The sequence below is a fragment of the Crinia signifera genome, chromosome 11 (genome assembly GCF_055691185.1).
Source record: "Crinia signifera chromosome 11, ASM5569118v1, whole genome shotgun sequence".
In the NCBI taxonomy this organism is placed as follows: domain Eukaryota; kingdom Metazoa; phylum Chordata; class Amphibia; order Anura; family Myobatrachidae; genus Crinia; species Crinia signifera.
The window spans coordinates 86,227,437-86,248,724 of NC_139227.1; the positions used below are offsets into that span (position 1 = coordinate 86,227,437).

The 21,288-nt window shown below is 43.3% G+C and overlaps 1 protein-coding gene across 1 annotated transcript in view; it reads right to left on the reverse strand.

The window, feature by feature from the left end:
* LOC146045094 (mucin-5AC-like) overlaps positions 1-21,288 on the reverse strand; it is a 44,074-nt gene that overhangs the window by 11,499 nt on the left and 11,287 nt on the right. Inside the window, exons 8-25 of the mRNA XM_083163775.1 lie at positions 20,712-20,771; positions 19,851-20,112; positions 19,625-19,739; positions 18,379-18,469; positions 18,190-18,296; positions 16,178-16,394; positions 14,310-14,435; positions 14,051-14,168; positions 13,484-13,622; positions 10,490-10,600; positions 9,287-9,356; positions 8,016-8,153; positions 6,571-6,735; positions 5,865-5,959; positions 5,556-5,682; positions 5,200-5,455; positions 3,986-4,038; positions 3,452-3,552 (exon numbers count right to left, since the gene is read on the reverse strand). Coding sequence (XP_083019901.1) covers positions 3,452-3,552; positions 3,986-4,038; positions 5,200-5,455; positions 5,556-5,682; positions 5,865-5,959; positions 6,571-6,735; positions 8,016-8,153; positions 9,287-9,356; positions 10,490-10,600; positions 13,484-13,622; positions 14,051-14,168; positions 14,310-14,435; positions 16,178-16,394; positions 18,190-18,296; positions 18,379-18,469; positions 19,625-19,739; positions 19,851-20,112; positions 20,712-20,771 — 2,351 coding nt within the window. The remainder of the gene's footprint in view (positions 1-3,451; positions 3,553-3,985; positions 4,039-5,199; positions 5,456-5,555; positions 5,683-5,864; positions 5,960-6,570; positions 6,736-8,015; positions 8,154-9,286; positions 9,357-10,489; positions 10,601-13,483; positions 13,623-14,050; positions 14,169-14,309; positions 14,436-16,177; positions 16,395-18,189; positions 18,297-18,378; positions 18,470-19,624; positions 19,740-19,850; positions 20,113-20,711; positions 20,772-21,288) is intronic.

Consider the following 21,288-nt stretch of genomic DNA (forward strand, 5'->3'; position numbering starts at 1 on the left):
GATGTTCCATTTTTACATACCATAAATCGCTTGCTAGCGGGGGAGCTGCAGCAGCGGCGCAGGGGGGGGGGCAGGAGAATTTAAAAAAAAACCTGTCGGAAGACTGGTTGGCCGAGAGAGGTTTTTTAAATTCTGCTGCACACCCTGCTGCTCACTGGCTGCCGCCCACTGCCTACCCCATCCCCGAACCTCAGCAGCTGCCGCCCACCCCGCCGCCTGGACCTGCAGATAGGTGTGTGCCAGCAGTGCTTCACCACTGGCACATACCTACAGAATTGGACCCAATACGTTGGGGGTGCTAAAATGCACCTGTGATGTGCCGCTGATGGGTCAGATTCAATAGTTGGTGCAACGGGTTGGATGGGATGTCAAACACATGCCATTTGGTCCAATTTATCCGCCCGATCCGTCGGAATCGGGTCAATTTGGACAAAATCGCAGTAGCGTAGGGGACATTAAGAGCTATTATGAAGATCTCTTGTTGGCAGTACCATAGCAGGGCTCAGAGGTACCCTGTACCAGCACACCCCACCCTGACTGAAGCAGGAAGATGAGTACTAGATGCATACAAAGAATGGGTCCAGCCGCTTTTTTTTATGTATCCAGGTGTCTCCCAAAGCTGTTGTAGAGGAGTTTTTGCTGTGATACACAATAAATAAGACTCTCATCTAGTCTTCACATTTTGAAGTCTTCCCTGAACACTCACCTCTTCAGACAAGCTTATAAACTTCCAGATCCACCCCACATAAACGCCATAAGCTATTTTACACAATCACATCCCTGCTATACAGTCTACATATATTTCGATTTGACCGGACCAAGGTGAAATAGGTAGCACTTACTGTATCCTTGTGTTTTAATGCCTATTTTCCTATAGACTGTAAGTATGCGAACAGGGTCCTCTTACCAGGGCCGGCGCCACCACTAGGCAAGGTTAGGCATTTGCCTAGGGCGCCGGCCACTGGAGGGCGGTAGTGAGCCGGCCAGCAGCAGTAGCAGAAGCAGCAGCAGGAAGCTACGTCGCTACCGCAGTCTGCAGAGGAGAGGATCAAGAAGCAAGCTGCCTGCAGGACTTCTACAGAAAAGTGTGCAGCTATTATGTAAGTATTCCCCCACCCCGTCCCCCCCGCCGGAGGGATTGGCCATTCTATTTACCGGGAACTTTCCCGGGAGGCCGCTGCTACTGAGGCCGAATTAGGCAGCCGGGACAGCACAGAGCATAAATATACAGCTGAGCGGAGGTGGGCCTGCACTACAAGCAGGCGGCCGGCAGCTCACCTCAGGCTCAGACGCTGAGCAGTAGCCGGCGTCAGCCCAGTGAAGTCCCTGCTATTGGCTGCACTGCAGTGCAGTCAGACATAGTGGCCGGCCCCCGCCTCCTCCCACCCTATGTTCTCCTCTGAGAACCTGAGACAGCGGCACGCTAGACTACTCACACAGTGTAGACTGCAGAGCTGGCCCTAGGCATATGCAGACTAGGGCCGGCTCACCTTGACAGGGGCAGTGGCAGTTTTGCGCTGACTCCTCTGAGTCTGCGCCTGTCAGGTCCTGCACCGCTGCTTCCCCTGTCCTCTCCCAGTCGGCTTGATGTGTGCATGGTGCGGGTTTTTTCCCAAAGGGGGGCGTGGTCACGAGGGTCCGTGATTAGGCCACGCCTCCTCTTTCCTGGACCTGGTGCAGCTCTGCCTCTGCTGCTCCCCTATGACTGGCTGCTGCAGGTGGCTCTGCAGCCATAACATGGACCCCTGTCATGATGGAGGGAGTCATCAAGATGGAGCAAAGTATCCCAGCCAGAAGTGGAAGGTAAGGTTAGTCAGCGTATGTGTATGTGCCAGTGTATATGTGTGTGTATGTGCCAGTGTATATGTGTGTGTACAGTATGTATCAGTGTGTGTGTCAGTGTGTGTATGTGTCAGTGTGTGTGTGTATGTGTAAGTGACTGCAGCTCCCCTGCACCCAGGACCACCATGAAGGTGTTACAGACTGTAGCATGGGCCTGATTCAGACCTGATCCGATGGGGACGAATTTGGCCCCGTTTCCGATGGGGATCTGCGCATGCGCGAATATGCACATGTGCAAATCCCTGTGCAAATGCCTTCGGTGAGTATCACACTCGCCAAGGCATTCAGACTGGCTGGGAAGGGCAGAGGGCGGTAGCAGGGAAATGCCCAGCATAAAATCGCTGGGTGTTCCCCTGTGATCGCTGGCATGTCCTTGCCTGCATGGGGTGGGCGGCTGACGTCAGTGCCCACCTCCTTTTTGGCCATCTCCGGCCAGGATAAAAGAAAGTATAGACTTACTTTTATCCACGAATAAAGGAAAAATCATTGGATAGTCAGCGACCGGCGTTCGGCCATTGGGAGGCAATCACATTCGCTAGGCTGCGAACATACACAGCCTAGTGAACAGGTCTGAATAGGGCCCCATGTCCAGGAACACAGGGGAACCGCAGCATGCCAATGATCCCTCCAGTGAAATGCTTCTTTGTTAGGATCACTGCACCATGGCAGCGCCTGCAACACAGGAGGAGATGAGCAGTCAGGGGGAGCGCAAGCACCGCCCTAGTACAGCACTTCCCTCCAACCACCGACATCGATCCCTCCCCTATCATTACTTTACTCATGGTAGTGGGACATCACAGACCACCTGGGCTGGTGGAAGCACAGAAACAGAAGGGATGTCTGGCTGTGATGGACATGATGCTGCAAGTACAGGTTATACAGGGATCTCAGGGGGGGGGTCGGGTGTCAATGGCAGCTATTTCTTTTTTACACGGTGGTGCTTCCTGCCTCTATTAGGGGGGGGGGGGGGGGGGCGGAATCCTGTAGGTTTGCCTAGGGCGCCTAGATGCCTTGCACCGGCCCTGCCTCTTACCACTATATCTGTCTGTTATTATCCAGTCTTGTTTTATCACTGTTTGCTCCTGAATATGTTGGTACTTTTTTTAAGTAACTGTTTATAAATAAACACATTGGAGTTGTCAGGGCAGGGATTATGTCAACCCCCTGGTAATGCATTCTGGGTATCCTTAACTTTGTCCTGGTTCGGGAGTTCAATAACAAAGGCCATTTTTAATTACCCTTGATTATTGATTCATTGTCTTGCTGCAAAGCTATTCTATTAGCCCCTATAAGCCGATGCATGCCGTGGCTTATCAGGGATTTTGTTTCACCTGCCTCCGGCAGGCAACGCAATGTCCCTGATAACAGCTTTATCAAGCGATAACTCACAGGTTTCACTAGCATTCCTGCACTGCGCACACACACACCCATGAGCCATATGATCACATGGGTGCATACACTTCTACAAACAGCTGGTGTGGCAAATTGCAATTGCCATGTAGCCGCACATGTGACCCATCTGTGGTTAAATTGATCGCAGACTCATATGTATATGAATAATGCACGTTTAGAAAAACTTTGATGCTGATATATTTTTTAATCTACTTACACAAGTCATGTCAAGGGTTTGGCAACTCTTCTGGCACTCTGATCCCTTTGTGCCTGACGGTGTGCTGGTGCAGTCAAAGTACACCATAGGGGCCTGGCATGCTGCAGTATTGGATGTTTAAAAAAAATGTGATTACTGTTTAATAATGATAATATCTTAGCAGAACATCCCAACAATAACAAAAAAAGGCCACTCATTTATTTTGAAATAGTTCCTTGCCCTCAATGTATCCTGAAGAGTGTGTTACCCTCCCATACTATAATATTGAAAGTGTTTCATAAAAATCAGATATTATGGGGTCAATTTACTAACATGTGAGTTCTATTGAAGATGTTGCCCATAGTAACCAATCCGATTCTACTTCTTATTTATTTAGCATCTACTAGAGTATACTAGATAGAATCTGATTGGTGGACCTTAGTAACATCCTATCTTCAATATACAGTAACTCCCATCGTAGTAAATAAACCCCTATGGTTGCTCTAGGCTACGGAAAAGTAAGTATTTAAAGCCAAGCATATAGTAGGTTCTTACCAGTTATTGGAGTTGTTTGTCCAATGCAGTCCAGTTTTCCCAATGTACATGTGCTGTAAGATTAGTATAGAAAAGTTACAATTTGCTCTTTATTCTAGAAACATTATATGGCAAAAGAACTGTCACATTGGTCTTCTACACTTGAAGTCAACAACTAAGTTATCTACTTATGATAATTATAACTAATTATCTCTTGATATCTGTATAGCCAAGTGTCAGGATCCAAGGGAGGAAATATCATAGGGGCAGCTGCTATGGGGCCCACAGCTGACAGAATGGGGCTGTCTTCAGTGGCGCAACTATAAAATAAGTGCCCCCTGCCGAAAAACAAATTCAGTGATCTATTAAATGTACACCGAATACACAACGCTCCTCCCTAAAATAATTTAAATTCTTTCCTAATTTTATTGCCTTGATTCTATATGTAATGCACCTCAGGAGCAATAAAGTCAGATTTAAAGGGGTACATACAATATCCTGACAGTCCAGAATCGAACAAAAGACCGACTCCATCATGCAGAGAATACCAAGGCTAAATTAGTAAACCTCTCCCACTACCCCTCCCTCCGAACCCTCCCTTGCAGCAGCCTAACCCAAACCCTCCCCCCCCCACTGTAGCCTGACCCTAACCCTTACTGCTAGACATGGATTTTCCACAGGGAAACCTAGGCACCCTCCTAGGACCCAGCAGGTCCCAAGGGTCCCCATAAAGATATCCTGGCCATCCAAAATATTCCCAGAGGAGCATTGCACGACTACCATGTGACGTCATGACATCACATGGACGCAAATACCCTTTTGATGTTCTTTGATAGGATGAAAAATATGTGGACACATAAAATGGTGTCACCCACTGTATGCGGTCAATCAGTTTACTGTAAATGTGACACAGGTATAAGCTACTTCTACTAACTTTCCCAACCACACAGCCCAACTTGAATTCCCCCTACCAGTAGTGCCTAAACCTAACCCCCCTCCCCTTCCCTAGCTGCATGCTAGCCTTTCTTGTATAATTACCCATCAGGATGTCGACTAGCAGTTTTCCAGCAATGGCACCATGCTTCTTTTCAAAGATCTGGCACCAGTGTGCTGACGGTAATCAGGATGCAGGTGTCGGTATGTTGAGCGCCGGCATCCTGACCGCCAAAATGCTGTCGGCATCCGTTTTAAAAATATGAAGCTGGTAAATCAGTTCCACAGAAATAGGTACTTACCACAAAGCTCCGTTGTCATGGACCACCTGTCCTGGTAGAACTGATGTACCCTGGTAATAACAATGACAGTCTGATTGCTGCACACATGCTCCACTGTCATCCATGTATTTTCCTTTATCGCAAGTACAGCCATCAACGGGATCAAAAGAGATGTCACAGGTGATGTCGTGTTCACTAAGGGAGCGGCAGGTACGTTGGCAGGTCTTTATGTTGTAACTGTAGGTCAAGCTATTGGGGCATTTGGTTGTGTATGTCTCTATGGTTTAAACAGAAGAAAATTCAAATAGGGAAAGTGTACTTGGTGTTGATAAGTATTCATGTCATTGTTGACTATTACTTGTATCATGACAACTTACGGCATACGTTGTTTCTCCATTCTTTCAGTAAAATTCCTGCTCTGGCACAGGAATGTACATAGGAGGATAGCGCAGCACACATGCTGTCCTCACTGTTGGCATAGTTGCATGAATCATACATACATTTCTGTAGGGACATAAAGGTTATTCCAAATGTATCTACTGTACTGTATGTAGAATTACTAATACAAATCCCAACACTACTCCACCTCCCAAATAATCACATAGAGCAAGCATGGTTTTGAACTTTCTTATCTGTTTTCAGCAAATCGGGAGCTCCATAAATAGGAAGGAGGTAAAAAATCTCACCGACAGGTAGTTGTCAGGACTGACTCGCTGGTGGCATGCAGCGAAAGGACCCTCATGATCAGTTATCATTGAGCACCAATGGGAAGCGTATTGCTCTGAAGACATAAAATAAGGGGGAAAAATAAAGGGAAAAGACAAAAATTATATTGGGAAAAACTCCCAGCAGAAAACCATGTAGAGAAAACAATATTCAACATTTAAATGTGTAGAATACTTCCTGCCTTTTCTATTTACCAATTCGAAGCAGGAAGACTCACCCCTCCAGTGATCGCTCAATACAGGATGGCCCCCGCTCCCCACGCCACGCCGTCCCTCCCTCCCTGCCAGCCAATGCCGGCACCCCGCCAGGACCTGGTGGCCGCCGATATCAGTGGCCACCGGATCAGGCCACGGTTTTAGAGCTGGCAGATGCCGCAGCCAGGGACAACACTGTCCTTGCTGTAATGTATACATCAATAGCTGTCGATATCAATAGCTGCCGGTGTCAGATCAGCCCAGTGTTACCAATTGTTTATACATTGCCCTGCATATTGGGTGCATCTATTGCTTGGTTTCTAGTTGCCATGTTGCAGTATGTGTTAAGGCCTTGTAAAGTATGGATTAACGAATCATTTGCAATTCTCTTGCAAATTTATATGGGACAAGTTTGAAGGAAATATATATAATGTATATAGAAAGATACAGTAAAATGAAAAGAAGATCTTACCATTTTGAATGCTAAGAGAGCATGGATCCTCAAAGCTATTTACTCTGTTAGCACAACTGGCTTGGGTCTTCCAGGTGTTGGCAAAGGATGCAGCTGTGCCTTCAATTACTCCACTTAGAACTTGGAAATCATCAGCTTGAATGCTGTTATAGTTGCCACAGAGACCTACATAAATGGATATGTTGCTTTGACATTTTTTTCAATAAAATGTATTTAATAATTACTAACGTTCACAATCTGCTACACGTCTTACAAAACAATATTAATGCATTATGTTTTTGCATGGTGGTGTTATCATCTTAATGACAATAAACTCTAAAATACTCCTTAGTACAACTTTGAGATATTTAGCGCGGAATGTAATGCCACCCAAGTTCGGGGGCATTGCGGGATGCCGGCGGAACTCTAACTTGTTTTAAAGGGGCAAACACCTACAAGCATGGTTTAGCCATGTAAGTGAAAAACGTCCGCGTTCAGTCGGCATCCCGCACCGCCACAGATCTCAGGCCGCATTACATTCCGCCCTTAAAGTGTAAATAGCATGAACTGCTTTTTCTTTTCAGATGCCGAAGCCCTAAATATGGGCAAGATCGAGATTTGCAAGCAAAGCAAAAAAGTCAATGGTAAAAACCATGCTACTCTGCAGATGGGTCAGATGTAACAGGTGCAGAGAGATTTAAGGGTAAATTTACTAAAATGGGAGCTCTGTTGAAGATAGCAACCAATCAGATTCTTTATATTATCTTCTAGAAGGTGCTAAATAAATAAGTAGAATGTGATTGGTTGCTATGGGCAACATCCCATCTTCAATAGAGCTGCCATCTTAGTATATTTACCCCTTAGATGGGTGGGGTGAGATGTGGGTGTAGATGGGTTTGTGCAGGTTGTGTTCAAACAGAAATCTAAACGGCAGTGTAATAAAAAAGATGTGGGCTACATGCAGAAACGGAAAGTATCTACCCTGCACAGAAGCAATATAAATGCATTTTGCATTATTAGTAGATGTACTATCATTTCCCATTAGTTCCAAGTAGTATATATTTTATTCAAATTTGTATGATATGTTATTTAGGGGTAGATTTATTAAGCTCGGTGAAGTGATAATGTGGCTGGTACTTTATCACCGGCCAATCATCTCCTACCTGTGAAGTTACAGGCTTGGTTTGAAAAATGACAGGTAGGAGCTGATTGGCCAGTGATAAAAAACAGACACTTTATCACTTCACCGAGTTTAATAAATCTGCCCTACACTCTGTTAATTTACATGATGTTCATATCAGTCAGGCGGTGGCAAATAAGGGTTACGAAAATCTCAAAATTGTATATTTTATATAAATAAATTGTTATAAGTGATCTTATGGTTGTTTATTTTGATAACATTATATTACCCTTTTAACTCCATACCGTATTACATACTTTTTTCTTGTTATTAAAGACTTACTTACCAGACACTTGAGACTTGTAGACTGGATCAAGGCTGATGTACAATTGCATAATGGGTGTGAGCTGAACTGTAAGTTGGATCCCAATCTTAGTATGTACAATGATATAGAATGATGAAGGCATAAATATGGTGACGCTGGCTGTGGATCAAACATAAAAGCATTATATAAAGTTCAACTACTATTTTCCACTAATACCTGTAAATATGATGTTTAGATGCTCAATCAGAAGGTGTAAATGTCTAAGACTAATTCAATCTAGATATGGTTGGAATGGACCATAGGGGTATAAGGAGAACCCCATTGTGCCCCACTTCTTGGGTGCCCATCTTCCAGACTGTGCACCTGAATTACACATTATACATATATTACCTTATATTGCACTATGTGGTTATTTTCTGATGCTGCTCTGCTAAACAGAAGCAGCGCTGAATATATGCTGTACACATATACACAGTGTCTATTTACAGGAGACAAAGGGACAAGGGGGCATGGCCAGCCACTCACAGAGCACTGGCCATGCACCAACCAGGGGCGGAATTGCCGGAGACAATGAAGTCAGTCACCACTGGGCTACAGGCCTGAAGGGGTCACCTGCTCCATTGGCCCCCTACCTGTTCCTGCTGTCACCCCATTGTGAGTGCTGTGCTCAGTACCAGTTGTCCCCTCCCCTGTCTCTCACCCCTTATCTTTCTATACCTAACACTCTGACTCCAAACCTCCCTGACACAATCTCTCTCTGTTCCTCTTTATCCCTGACAAACTCTCTCTCACTCTCTCAACCCTTTCTCTCTTTTCCTTCTCTTTCACCCCCTCTCTCTATCTAGTCCTGGCTCACTCTTGCTCTCCCCCTTTCATTACCTTACTTTTCCTGATAAAGGTGTCATTTTTATGCAGCCAAGCTGGGATTCCCAAAAAGGGGTGTGGTGTATGGGAAAAGGTATGTGGCCTCGCTAGACATGCCCCCATTTCCTGTCACTGTTGGGGGCATGGGCAGTGCTCTGTCCCTCTGTCTATGTGTCTCCCAACTGTCCCCCTCTCCCCCATCGCATGACACTGCTGCCCACGGGTAAGACACGGGACTGTCACAAAAAAGTGACTGTCCCATGAAAATTGGGACAGTTAGGAGGTAAAGTTTGCTTTGTGCATCTGCACTCTTTCTATATGGCGTATTTCATTAAGGATGTACAGGAACTGCAATGAGTACAGAATATATTTTTAAAGTACTGCACTGTGTTTTTATTTTCTGCATGAGGATTAGGATGAGCCTTTACCTGTCGAGATGGGTAGCTGAGTATAAACTGAGTTCACATACACACTGCCGCATGGTTTGATATAAAAAAGCTGTAAAAAAAACAATATATAAGTCATTAAATGTAAACATAAAATGTGTTACAGCAGAGGCGTAACTAGGACTTGGTGGGCCCCATAGCAAAATTTTGAAGGGGCCCCCCTTCTACAGGGAGCGGAGGTACACAGGTATAGTGCGGGTATAGGGTGACACGTGCATAGGTTGATTGGGGGTACAAGGCATCACAAACACATAGGGATAGGAGGGTATATGGTGTCACACACACTGTCACACACACACGGGTAGGGGGTGTACAGTGTCACATACAGTGAGGAGGAGTTTATAGGGTGTAACACACACACACATGGGTAGGGTGTGTACAGTGTCACACAAGGTGGGGATAGGAGGGAAGCACAGGGTGTCACACAAAAGGGAAGGGGTTACACTGCTGGGAGGTGGTTTCTGGGTGTCTCTCACACACATAAATGAGGTAGCAGTTGTACACCTACAGTCATTTGGCAGACCACCCTGCTTACAGTAGTAGGGCAGCCAGCTATTACTTGTGGGGAAAGTACACACACAGGAAGCCCCTCTATCCTAAACTCAGATAAAATGAAGGTGCTAAAGTATGTCCAGATTATAAACATTTATAAACATTTAAAAATCCTATTAGCGTCAGTGACATGACAACACTGCTGGCTTCACTTGGATTGAGAGAGAGGTGTAGAGAGAAGGAAGAAATAGGAAGGGAGTTAAGAGAAAACTTACCTTATAACAGCAGCCCTGAGCATTGGCAAGTAAGCCAGAGAGGTGAGGTCTCTGATGGGGGCGGGGCCTTACCGGCATTAAGCCCCGCCCCCTAAATGTCCGCGAATTGCGTCTCGGACAGAAGCCCGAAGCGAAGCCTGCCACCTGACTTACAGTGTGACAGGCTAGTGAAAACTATGTGGGGGGCCGGGTATGGCACCGCCGCTACATCCTCCGCGGCTGCTGCTTGCGGGAGCCGGGAGGAGCTGGCTCTGCTCTGGCAGGGAACAAGTGTTGAGCTATGACTACAGTGTGTGCAGGGGGAGCTGCGGGCCCTGGAAACAGCTCGGGCCCCATAGCAGCTGCACCCCCTGCACCCACGGTAGTTACGCCACTGTGTTACAGCATTCATAGCCTCTATTACAGTCTTCAAACTTACATCATTGCCACCATTTAAGCTGAGAGTGACACTCTTTAAACAGGTCTCAGTGGCAGTCAGACCACATTGTAGCAGTTCTCCCAGAACACTGAATGAGGTGTTGTTGCTGGCCTAAAAAAAAAAGAAGTTAATAACTGCCAAATTTACATTCTAACTGAGACAAAATCTATTTTCAAGATTACGATAAGTTCCTGTGCATAGTAAATAAGTCAGCCTTTTAAGCCAGAAGCCAACTGATACTCCTGGCATTGTCTGGCAACAGATAAATTTAAGCTGGGTACACTGGGTTCCTTCAGGTCTAAATTCGGCCCTGAGTAAAATGGTGGGGAGTTTGTGCATGTCCAAATCCCGGGAACGAACGTCTTCGGCGGGTTACACACTCACCAAGCAGATTGCTCCGGACTGGGAAGCATAGGCGTGCGCACATTGAGTGTTAAGGGTGCACAGGCACCCAATAATGCTGTGCCCCCACTCCCACACCTATTGCTGCTAGTAATACCAGCAATACCTTTTACCAAAGACTATTGCTTTTTAGACCTGTATTCCATTAAAATAAGCGCCCATTAATCAATTATGTGTGTTTTGCATTATTAATTGTATTACACCATTGTCATATCACTACATATCTGTGTCATCCAGATATGATTTTGACTTTATTTGCATGTACTGTTACACAGATTAATTAGAAGATTAAAACTGAAATAGGCAGGATATAATCTTGTGGCTGAGAGACGTTTTATATTGTAGTGAGTGCACGCCTGATTGGCGGTGTTAGACAGACCCAATGGCGGTGTTAGACATGCCCAATAGGTGGTGCTAGGCACACCGCTTTGACAGTGCACCCCCTAATAAAATGTGCTGCGCACGCCTATGCTGGGAAGGTGTTTTATAGGTGTCCTCCTAAAAATGCTGGGCATTCCGCTGGAAACGCAGGCGTGTCGATCCCTGCTTGGGGTCAGGTGGCTCATGACATCAGCGCCCACTCACTTTTCGGCCATCTCTGTCCAGGATGAAGGTAAGTATAGACTTGGTTTTATGCACAAACGGAGAAAAAAATAAATTTGAAGGTCAGCGACCACATGCGAGGGGATGGGTTTGAGAACCCATCCCCTCGCATACTAGTGACGACCTGGATGGGTCGCATATACAGATGACCAGGAGGGTCGTTATCGATACATCATCGATAAATGATATTTATTTTTCGCTTTATATTGTAAACAATATCAGGATCTTGCATATAGTTAATGATACATCGCACAGTGTATACCCAGCATAAGGGGAATGCAATTTGACTACTATGACTGTGGGGTACTGTACATTGGAAAACAGTGAATGTAGTCCCACTGCACAAAAGTGGAAGAAAGGAAGAGGTAAGCAACTATCGCTAGTGAGCCTTACATCAGTAGAAGGGAAATTGATGGAAACATTCTTAAAAAAAGGAGTTGCAGAATATCTCAAAACCAGCAATTTACAGGATCCGAAACAGCATGGGTTTACTGGGGGAAGATCATGTCAAACAAATCTTATTGACTTTTTGGACTGGGTGGCTAAAGTAATAGATCAAGGTGGGGCTGTAGATGTAGCTTATCTAGACTTTAGAAAGGCTTTTGTCCCACTGTCCCACAACTTGAAAGCTTGGGATTGGATTTTAAGATAGTTGAATGGAAAAGAGCGTGGTTGCAGGACAGAAAACAGAGTTGTAGTAAACAGATTACAGTCAAAGGAGGGAAAGGTTACAAGTGGAGTACCCCAGGGATCTGTACTTGGACCGGTGCTTTTTAATATCTTTATTGGTGATATTACAAATGGAATTGAGGGTAAAATGTGCCTTTTTGCAGATCACACAAAGGTATGCAACAGGGTAGACACACCAGGAGGGGTAAAACAAATGATTGATGATCTAGGTAGATTAGAGTAATGGTCTAGAGCATGGCAACTACAGTTTAATGCCAAAAAATTGAAAAATCATGCACTTGGGTCTCAAAAATCTAAATTTAAGTCCCCAGAAATAGTGACTTAAAGGCAGGTAGGCAATGTAACAAAGCAATGAAGAAGGCAAGTCAGATGCTTGGATGCATAGGGAGAGGTATCAGCAGTAGAAAAAAGTAATAATGCCACTGTATAGGTCATTGGTACGACCTTATCTAGAGTATGGTGTTCAGTTCTGGAGGCCATATCTTCAGAAAGATATAAATACCTTAGAGAGTACAAAGAAGGGCAACTAAAATGGTGCATGGCCTACATCACAAAACGTACCAGGAAATACAAAAATATCTTAATATGTATACTTTAGAGCAGAGAAGGGAAAGGGGGGACAGGATAGAAACTTTCAAATATATCAAGGGCGTTAACAAGGTACAGGTGGGAGACATTCTTCACAGGAAGAGGAGCAACAGAACACGAGGACATGCATTGAAACTGGAGGGAGGAAGATTCAGGGGAAATGTGAGGAAGAATTACTTCACAGAAAGAGTAGTAGATAAGTGGAATAGCCTCCCAACAGAGGTGGTAGAGGCAAATACAGTAGTACAATTTAAACATGCTTGGGATAGGCATATTGATATCCTTACAAAAAAAATAAGGATCAAATATGGTTTGAGGTAACATTTTTAAAAAGGGGGCAGACTAAGTGGGCCAAGTGGTTCTTATCTGCCCTCAAATTCTATGTTTCTATGTAACAAGAAAGGAGCCACTCTGCAATTGCTTGGTATTAACCAATGTTTAATTAATGAGGCTGCCTCAAGACAAAAAAAACATGCCTTGGGTAAGCATCATCAGCTCCCCCTCTTTTTTGTGCGACCTTTCTGATTGTTACAAGCTGCCTTATACATTGAATCAAATGATAGTTAAAGTTTTGAGGTGCAACCAACCAGCTTATGTCATTTAGTACAGCCTATAAAATGACAGACGCTGATTGGTTGCTAGCTATAGGCAACTTCTACACGTTTGATACTATGCTTGATACTATATATATCATTGCACATTCAAATGTACCTTAGCCAGGACATAGGAGCAATCGCCATGGAAATCATAAAGGGTTGAATCGAAGGAGGTTATATGAGATCCGCCCTCAACTGCACAAGATCCCTGACAGTCTCTTTCTGAACATCTCCATTTTCCATTGGAACAGGTGCTAAAGAGATAAAGAAGAAGCTCATATTAAATAATTCTCAAAAAGTAATTCCTTTTCTTTGCAACTCATTGAAGACCAGTTGGACTCCATACGTACACAAACTATGTGTTTTGACCCCAATTTGGGCCCAGAATCTGTTTTAAGTGACCACTGATTTTCTGGCTCAACGCTTGCCTACAGTAAGTGCCACATTGTGGAAGCTGGTTGAAGTTTTACACCAAACATCTACTGTATTCATTGATTCCTTTGTTAAAATTTGCAAAAGCCAAATGCAAAAAATGTGATATACAATGAAGATGACATCAATTTGTTGCATTCACGGTATGAAATTAATATATTGCATGGGTGGGGGGGGGGGGGGGTGGGAATTTAAAGAATTTGAGAAGAAGGGGTTAATTTAAAGTGAAACAAAAAAAAAACTTATTTACCAAGCTTGACATTGAATTGAATATCCGGTGCCTGGCCTATACACCTTTCCATTGTAAGTACAGGAACACTGCTGCTTGGGTACACAGCCAGAGTTGTTGATGTCATCAAAGACAGTTCCTATAAAGGAAACAAAATACAGTGAGCAGGATCTTTATATGCTTTACCCATACATTAACTAAATTGGAAAACTTGGGACAGACAAGTATATGACTATATGCATACGAGAGCTCACTGACACCATCAACGCCAGATATGTACCTGCAGGGCAGAAGCACCCATCAATACAGTCACTGTTACAGACCGATGAGCTTTCAGGGTTACTACAAGTGTCAGGGCACTGGCTTCCACATTCCCTGTACTCCAGGTTGTAGCTGCATCGGAGAGCTAAAGAAAAGAGGTTCTGGTTACAAATCATTTATACCATTCATTCCATTGACGTGACAATAAGACACTGGACATTCACTACCGTCACTTATTCTCTGCGGTATGAGTAAAGTCCTATACACATTACCCGACAGCAGCGATTTAGTTAATCATATCAGTCGCGGGTGGACAATATTGTCGGTACACACGGAACGGTATCGGCCACGATACCGTTAGTGACGTCAAAAGAACAAGACGAACATGCGGGTCGTTTGCAATATTTCAAAATTGACCTGCAGGTTGGGTAGATATCAATGTTCATTAACGATGCACGGGAGCTTGCATTGTTATCAATATTGAGTGTCCACACTAGACGATACTGTGAACAATATCGCTCAGAAACCCCTTTCTGAGTGATATTGTTAACAATATCGCCTAGTGTGTACGGGGCTTAAGCTATATATACTGATGTCAATATCTTTTAGAGAATTGAGTAAATTAATTCTAACAATGTATTACATCAGCCCCTATAAGATACAAACCTACTCAATAATAAATATTCTTAAAAGCCTATAAAGAAAATCCAGATTTAATATATATTTGCCTATTTGAAGAAGATAAGCCAAATGATCGATATAAGAATGAGGTAGTCTAAAACTTTAGTATAGTGATTGTCATAGGTGCTAATCACAGCATTCCTATTGTGTAGAGGTGAGGTGTCTGTGTATGAGTTTATTTAAAGGATTAGTCTATAGGACAAAGCCTCATTGCTCCAATTAAAGTTCTTCATTGACTATTTAGCAGGCAGAACCACCCAGATGGGGGCAGTATCATCACTCAGCCAGGGGGGCAGTCAAATTAGAAGGTCAAGTGGTTATCGCTGTTGTTTTATACTTGTGTTTGTGCACCTCTGGTGGTATTCGTCTACAATGCATTTTGTTGGTTGTTATTGTACAATGTGGATTGTGCTGATACTTGTCATTCTTTCCTGACACAATACTATGTCTTGAACATATATTTAAATAAATAGCTCTCAGTTTTTTTTACTGCCAAATGTATGTCTCTCTATGTCATTAATATTATTATTATTATTATTATTATTATTATTATATTGTGTTCATTAAGTGATTTGCACACATCACACAAAGCATCCAATAGAAGCTTTTTGCTGTAAGTAAATATATACTGTATATTACTTATTTTCCTTCATTGAGCTTTCATCTTGTCAAGCAGCACACCATTAACATAGAGAATATTCCGATGTTGTCTATTGTGATATTTGCGGAAGATGTACGAAGCAGGGAAAAGAGTAAGGTATTATTTTATAGAAAACAGTTTTGTATTATTTTATAGAAGGTCCTTGATAAATGTTACCTCAAAGCTGATTGGTTGCCATGGGCAAGGTCTCTACTAGCCCACTCTTTGCACTGATACTGTACATACATCTTCCCCAGGGTTGGACTGGCCCACAGGGACACAGGGGAAATCCCCGGTGGGCCCCACTGCCTGGGGGCACTACTCATACTCTAGGGATCAGGTTACAGCCATTGCAGTTGCATTATACAAGTTATCTAATAGTGCATATGACTATTGTGTATTTTCTACAGTGCTTTGCAGTTATTAATCTGGTATATCACCTAGCTAATCTCTGTAGCAGCTGTCCACACCCCTAAACATGGGCCTCTACTGGTACATTCCCCCGGTGGGCCCTTCATACCCCAGTCCAACACTGATCTTCCCCACTATGTAGTACTGTAACTTACGACACAGCTTGGAAGTTCTCCAGTTGTTAGGCTTCCCACCAGCATGAGCACATTGCCGGGAATATTCAGAGAAGGTACTGCAAAGGCAAAAACCAGTTGCACTTTGTGCACAACGACAAAGATCCTGCACACAAGCTTCGATGTATAAAGTGGGGTCTAGCAGCCTGTTACATGAGGAAAATGCAGAGCTTGTCAGGATCACTTCACACAGTCGTCTCTGTAAATGAAGCCAAAGTGATGAGAAAAGTGTCAGTTATGTGAGGACATTATATAAGTACAGTATATTAATATAGTCATTGGCATAACTTAAATTTTTTCTCCCCAAGCCAAAAAAGTCTCTAGCGCCAACCCCCCATTAATTATATATTCTGTTTCCTACATGCTCATTGCCAGGGGTTTCTTGCTAATTGCCAAGGGTTACATGCTTGTTGCCAGGGGTTACATATGGTCACATGCTCATTGTCAGGGGTTACATGCCTATTGCAATACTCAGGGCATGGAGGGAGGCACAAACAATACATGGGTGGCTCCAGCTATACCCACCCACCACAAGGTAGCGGTCCCATTGATTAAGGCTATACACAGTGCCTAATGGCTGCTGTGTAAACATTAACCAAAGGAGCACTACCTTGTGGCATGAGTCTTATGAAGCGCGCTGCTGGGCCCGGCGCCCACACCGGGGCTGCCTAAAGAGCCCCTTACACTTGTGAGATTTTGTCAGATTTGACCCAATTCAGGTGGCTTGGGTCAAATTATCTGACAAAATGTTATGTGCCTGTCTGACAAAATCTTATGTGCCTGATGTGTAGGACCCAATGCACAATCCCGTGCCATTGGGTATAACCAAGAGATTGCAAGAGATTTATCCTCCAGCACATAGGATAAATCTCGAGTTATAATAATATGGACAATAAGTTGGACAAGTGTAAGGGGGCCTTTACAGTAGTTACGCCACTAAATATAGTGTAACTTCCAACAGGTCAAAACCACATAGCAATCTATTACCTACAATTATAATATGCAGACAACAAGGGCATTATTTATTCCTGTCAGTTTAAAGGTAAAAATGTAAAAAGTGCCAATTTACACTTTCACTTCTACTCTGCTGGGAAGAGGCAATATATAAAGCTGCCATTTTGTAATTAAGTAAAATAGTTTATACTCACTTAAATTAGTTTTTTACTAAATTTATGATATTTAATGTAACTTAAATAGTAGAAACGTATATCTATGCTAATTCTAAAATGTAAGGCAGGGAAACTGGAAGAAAAATTTAATTTATTAACTGTTTTTGGAAATTTGTATTATATATTTGGCAGCATGGATGGTGTAATGGTTAGCAATACTGCCTCACAGCACTGAGGTCATGGGTTTGCTTCCCACCATGGTCCTAACTGTGCAGAGTTTATACTGTATATTCGACCTGTGCTTGCGTGGGTTTACTCTGGGTTCTCTGGTTTCCTCCAACAATCCAAAAATATACTGGTTGATCAATTGGCTCCCAACAAAATTAACCCTAGAATGAATGTGTGTGCATGTACATGTGGTAGGGAAAATAGATTGTAAGTTCACTTTGGCAGGGACTGGTGTGAATGTTCAAATATACTCTGTAAAGCACTGTGGAATATCTGTGCTTGCCTTGGTTTCCTCTGGGTACTTCGGTTTCCTCCCACAATCCAAAAATATACTGGTAGGTTAATGGGCTCCCCATAAAAAATAAACCCTAGAATGACTGTGTGTGCGTGTGCGCAGGTGGTAGGGAATATAGATTGTAAGCTCCACTGTGCGCTATATGAATAACTGGAAATAAATAAATATCTATATTTATGTAAAGTGATAGTATAAGACAACTTAGGAAGATTGTTATTTGCTGGACATAAAGAACAGATATACATCAAAACCAGAAACATGAGCAGTATATAATTAAATTAAAAAAAAATGATAGTTTTTATAGATTTTTTTTTTATTTTAAATTTATTGTATTATCTTCAGTGTTTCCTGTAAGAACTTACAGAGTCTGTGCAGTTGTTTTGGACCTGAACTGTGAGGTCTTGACACATTTCAGTTGGCCCGTTCATTTTCTGCAAGTTTCCATATTGAATGGGAGTCATCTGAACATCTATGAACAATAAAACAAAATGTGTTTGTTTCTATCATTATAAATAATGTAGATGAAAGTGGAAAGTATGAATTCATCTTACTGTTTGTAATAAATTCATTGTAAACAGGAATGCCATTGAAGTCTCCACAAAGACCACAAGTCTGATTGGCAAACTGATTATCCAGCTCCAACTAAAAAGGGGAGAGAAACATTCAATAAGTTAAATACGATTTATCAATAATGAGAACTGAAAACAAGATCTTTCCTGGCAGGAATTGGCAGTTAAATATTATACTTCAGGGTTGCCGACTTTAATATTCTCCTCTCCGGGAGAAGCCAGTAGCTGCTCAGGGGAGGGACTTGAGCGTGACGTCACTAAGCCCCGCCCCCATGATGTTAAACGGTTGAATTCGCGGATCTCCGTAGAGGGGGCGGGGCTAAAATTATGTGATTTTGCCATTTTAGCTCCACCCCCTCCTCTGAGACACGCGGATTGCGGCATTTAAATGCCGCGAACGTGGGCGAAGCGGGGGTCACCTCTGAATCCGGGAGGGTTGCCCACCCTTCCGGGGAGCCGGGAGGGGGTCCCGATTTTCAGGAGACTCCCTGCCATTCCGGGAGGGAAGGCAACCCTGTTATACTTAGAGGAGCTGAATCATAGGGTATATAAAATGTGTTGTTTTAAAATGACACAGATGAACAGGTAACTTAAGCTGGGCACATATTAGATGGCTTTTTGAATGATGTGACCGGTTCCGACAGATCAGAACTTTAAAATCAATCACATCCTCCAGTTTTTTGTGCACTATTATGCGCTCCTACGAGTCATTTGTTGCGTCTTTAACTTAGCTGCCACAAAATTCTGTTGCTCCCTGCATTGGCAAGTGTGTATGTATGTTCTAGCCAATGCCTGGTCCTTGCTGACTCATCATCGCCTGTGATGTTATGCTGGGTACACATATTCTATTGAGTACCCAGCTTTAGGTTACTTAAAACATGGGATCAGATGTTCTAAGCTTGAAAAATGATAAAATGGAGAGTAAAAACCACCAGCCAATCAGCTTCTACCTGCCATGTTACAAGCTGTGTTTGAAAAATGGCAGGTAGAGATGGAGCGCCGTTCATTCTTGCGGGTCCTGGTGATTCTAATCCCAACCGGCAGGACCCGCTATCAGACTGAAGGGGGCGCGTGCGCACGAGATGTTCCTGCGCCCGTTCCGTCTGATCACTCTGGTGCCTCCCATCGATTCAAAGCCGCTTCCCCGCTGGTCACCGATGGTTGAAACTTAAAAAAATAGTTGTGAATCATTAATAGAGAAACCAAACTGATTTCTAAATGTATTTACCAAAATTGCATCGTCTTCATTCCACATGAACTGCAGGCCCAGCTTGGCAACAACTCTGATGTACATGCCAGTTCTATCAATCTGGACCCCTGAGAAACTGTATGGTAGATCCACCCTGGAGATGAATGGGAATGATACAAGTGCTAAGACACAGACTTAATGTTATAGTTTAACAAATGAATACTATGTATAAATGAGAGTTTAAATACGAAAATAATGCACTCACTGTTCACCATTAAATGTAATGTTTCCATTCGTCAATTCAATTGAGATCCCGTTTATCATCATAATGATGTCGCTGATGACGGGAAGGTTGTTGACAACAGCCCGTCTGATCTGGATGTTAAATTCCAAGAAACTGCTTTTGCAGTTTGAAGCATACAGATAGTTGCAAGTGCCAGGGTAATAAAATATGTCTCCATCAAAAGTTTTGAAGTAATAGTTACCCCATGTGCTACAAACTTGGTTGGTGTGAGCTGAGACCGCACCTATTATAATGACAAAAAAAAAGAGTTAGATTGTTTCATATAAATGTACAATTAATTCACCCACAACATACTATTTGTCAAAATCGCACATAGGAGTTTTTTTGTTTTATTATTTCTTTAATTAGCAAGCGTTAAGAGTATCTCCTTTTTAAAATCTCTCCAAAGAAGTATCCAGTTTGACTGCCACTTGTAAATAGGCTCATAGTTTTCAGCAAATCTTGAGGGAAGAAGATTTTACAGTGTGCAAAAAAATTGTTTTTCAAAGTCTATCTGCTCGCTACATTGTGGGCCTAATTCTGGTTCACTTGCAAAAGCAAATTCTATCTCTAATGGACAAAACCATGTGCACTGCATGTGGGGCTGATAACTTGTGCAGAAAGAGTTAGATTTGGGTGGGGTCTGTACTTCAGCCTGATATCTACTGTATATTTGGTTTGCATGGTGGCCCTTGACCAGTGCAGAATTTAAAATTAGGAATAGCAGATTAAAGAAACAAACCAAGTGTAAAAGTATAAATAATGAGGTTATTTTTGTCATGGCTTTGCTTCTGTAATATCTCACTGGTATAGAGATGATCTGCAATATATCAATCTACTTACTTCTTAGGACAGGAACAGTTGTTGGGGCAATAAACGTAATCTGTGAAGAATTTGCTGCACCTAAATTGAAATGATATAAGAAAAGTTACATAGAGGATTAGTGGATAATGTGTATATGAAAAATGTTAATTGCTCAGAATTAAAGGATTCCCTAAACTACAACTTCCAGGACTAGGCTGTGTGTGTGGGGGGGGGGGGGGGGCGCACCCAGTACAGAGCAAGGCTGCCTTTGCTCCCCGCGATGTGTGTGCAAAACTGTGTGGCCACATCACTAAACTGCGAACGCTTTGTTTCACAGCACTCGCACATTATTAACTGCCCCCTTCTGCAAAGCCAAATACGTGTCGCCCATGTTCCGGGTCGCAGCGGCTGCGTGGGACCTCATGCAGCAACCAAAGCCCTCCCCCTGAGCAGCCCAGACACGCCAGCGTTGGCTGGACCACTCCCACAAGACGCTGTTCTGTTGATAAAGCACATAAGGTCACTCATTGGACCGCACTTACGACCTGCATATGACCAGGTCGTATGCAAGTCGTTATGTGTGGTCGGCTAGATGTAAAAAGGGTTTTTTTACTAC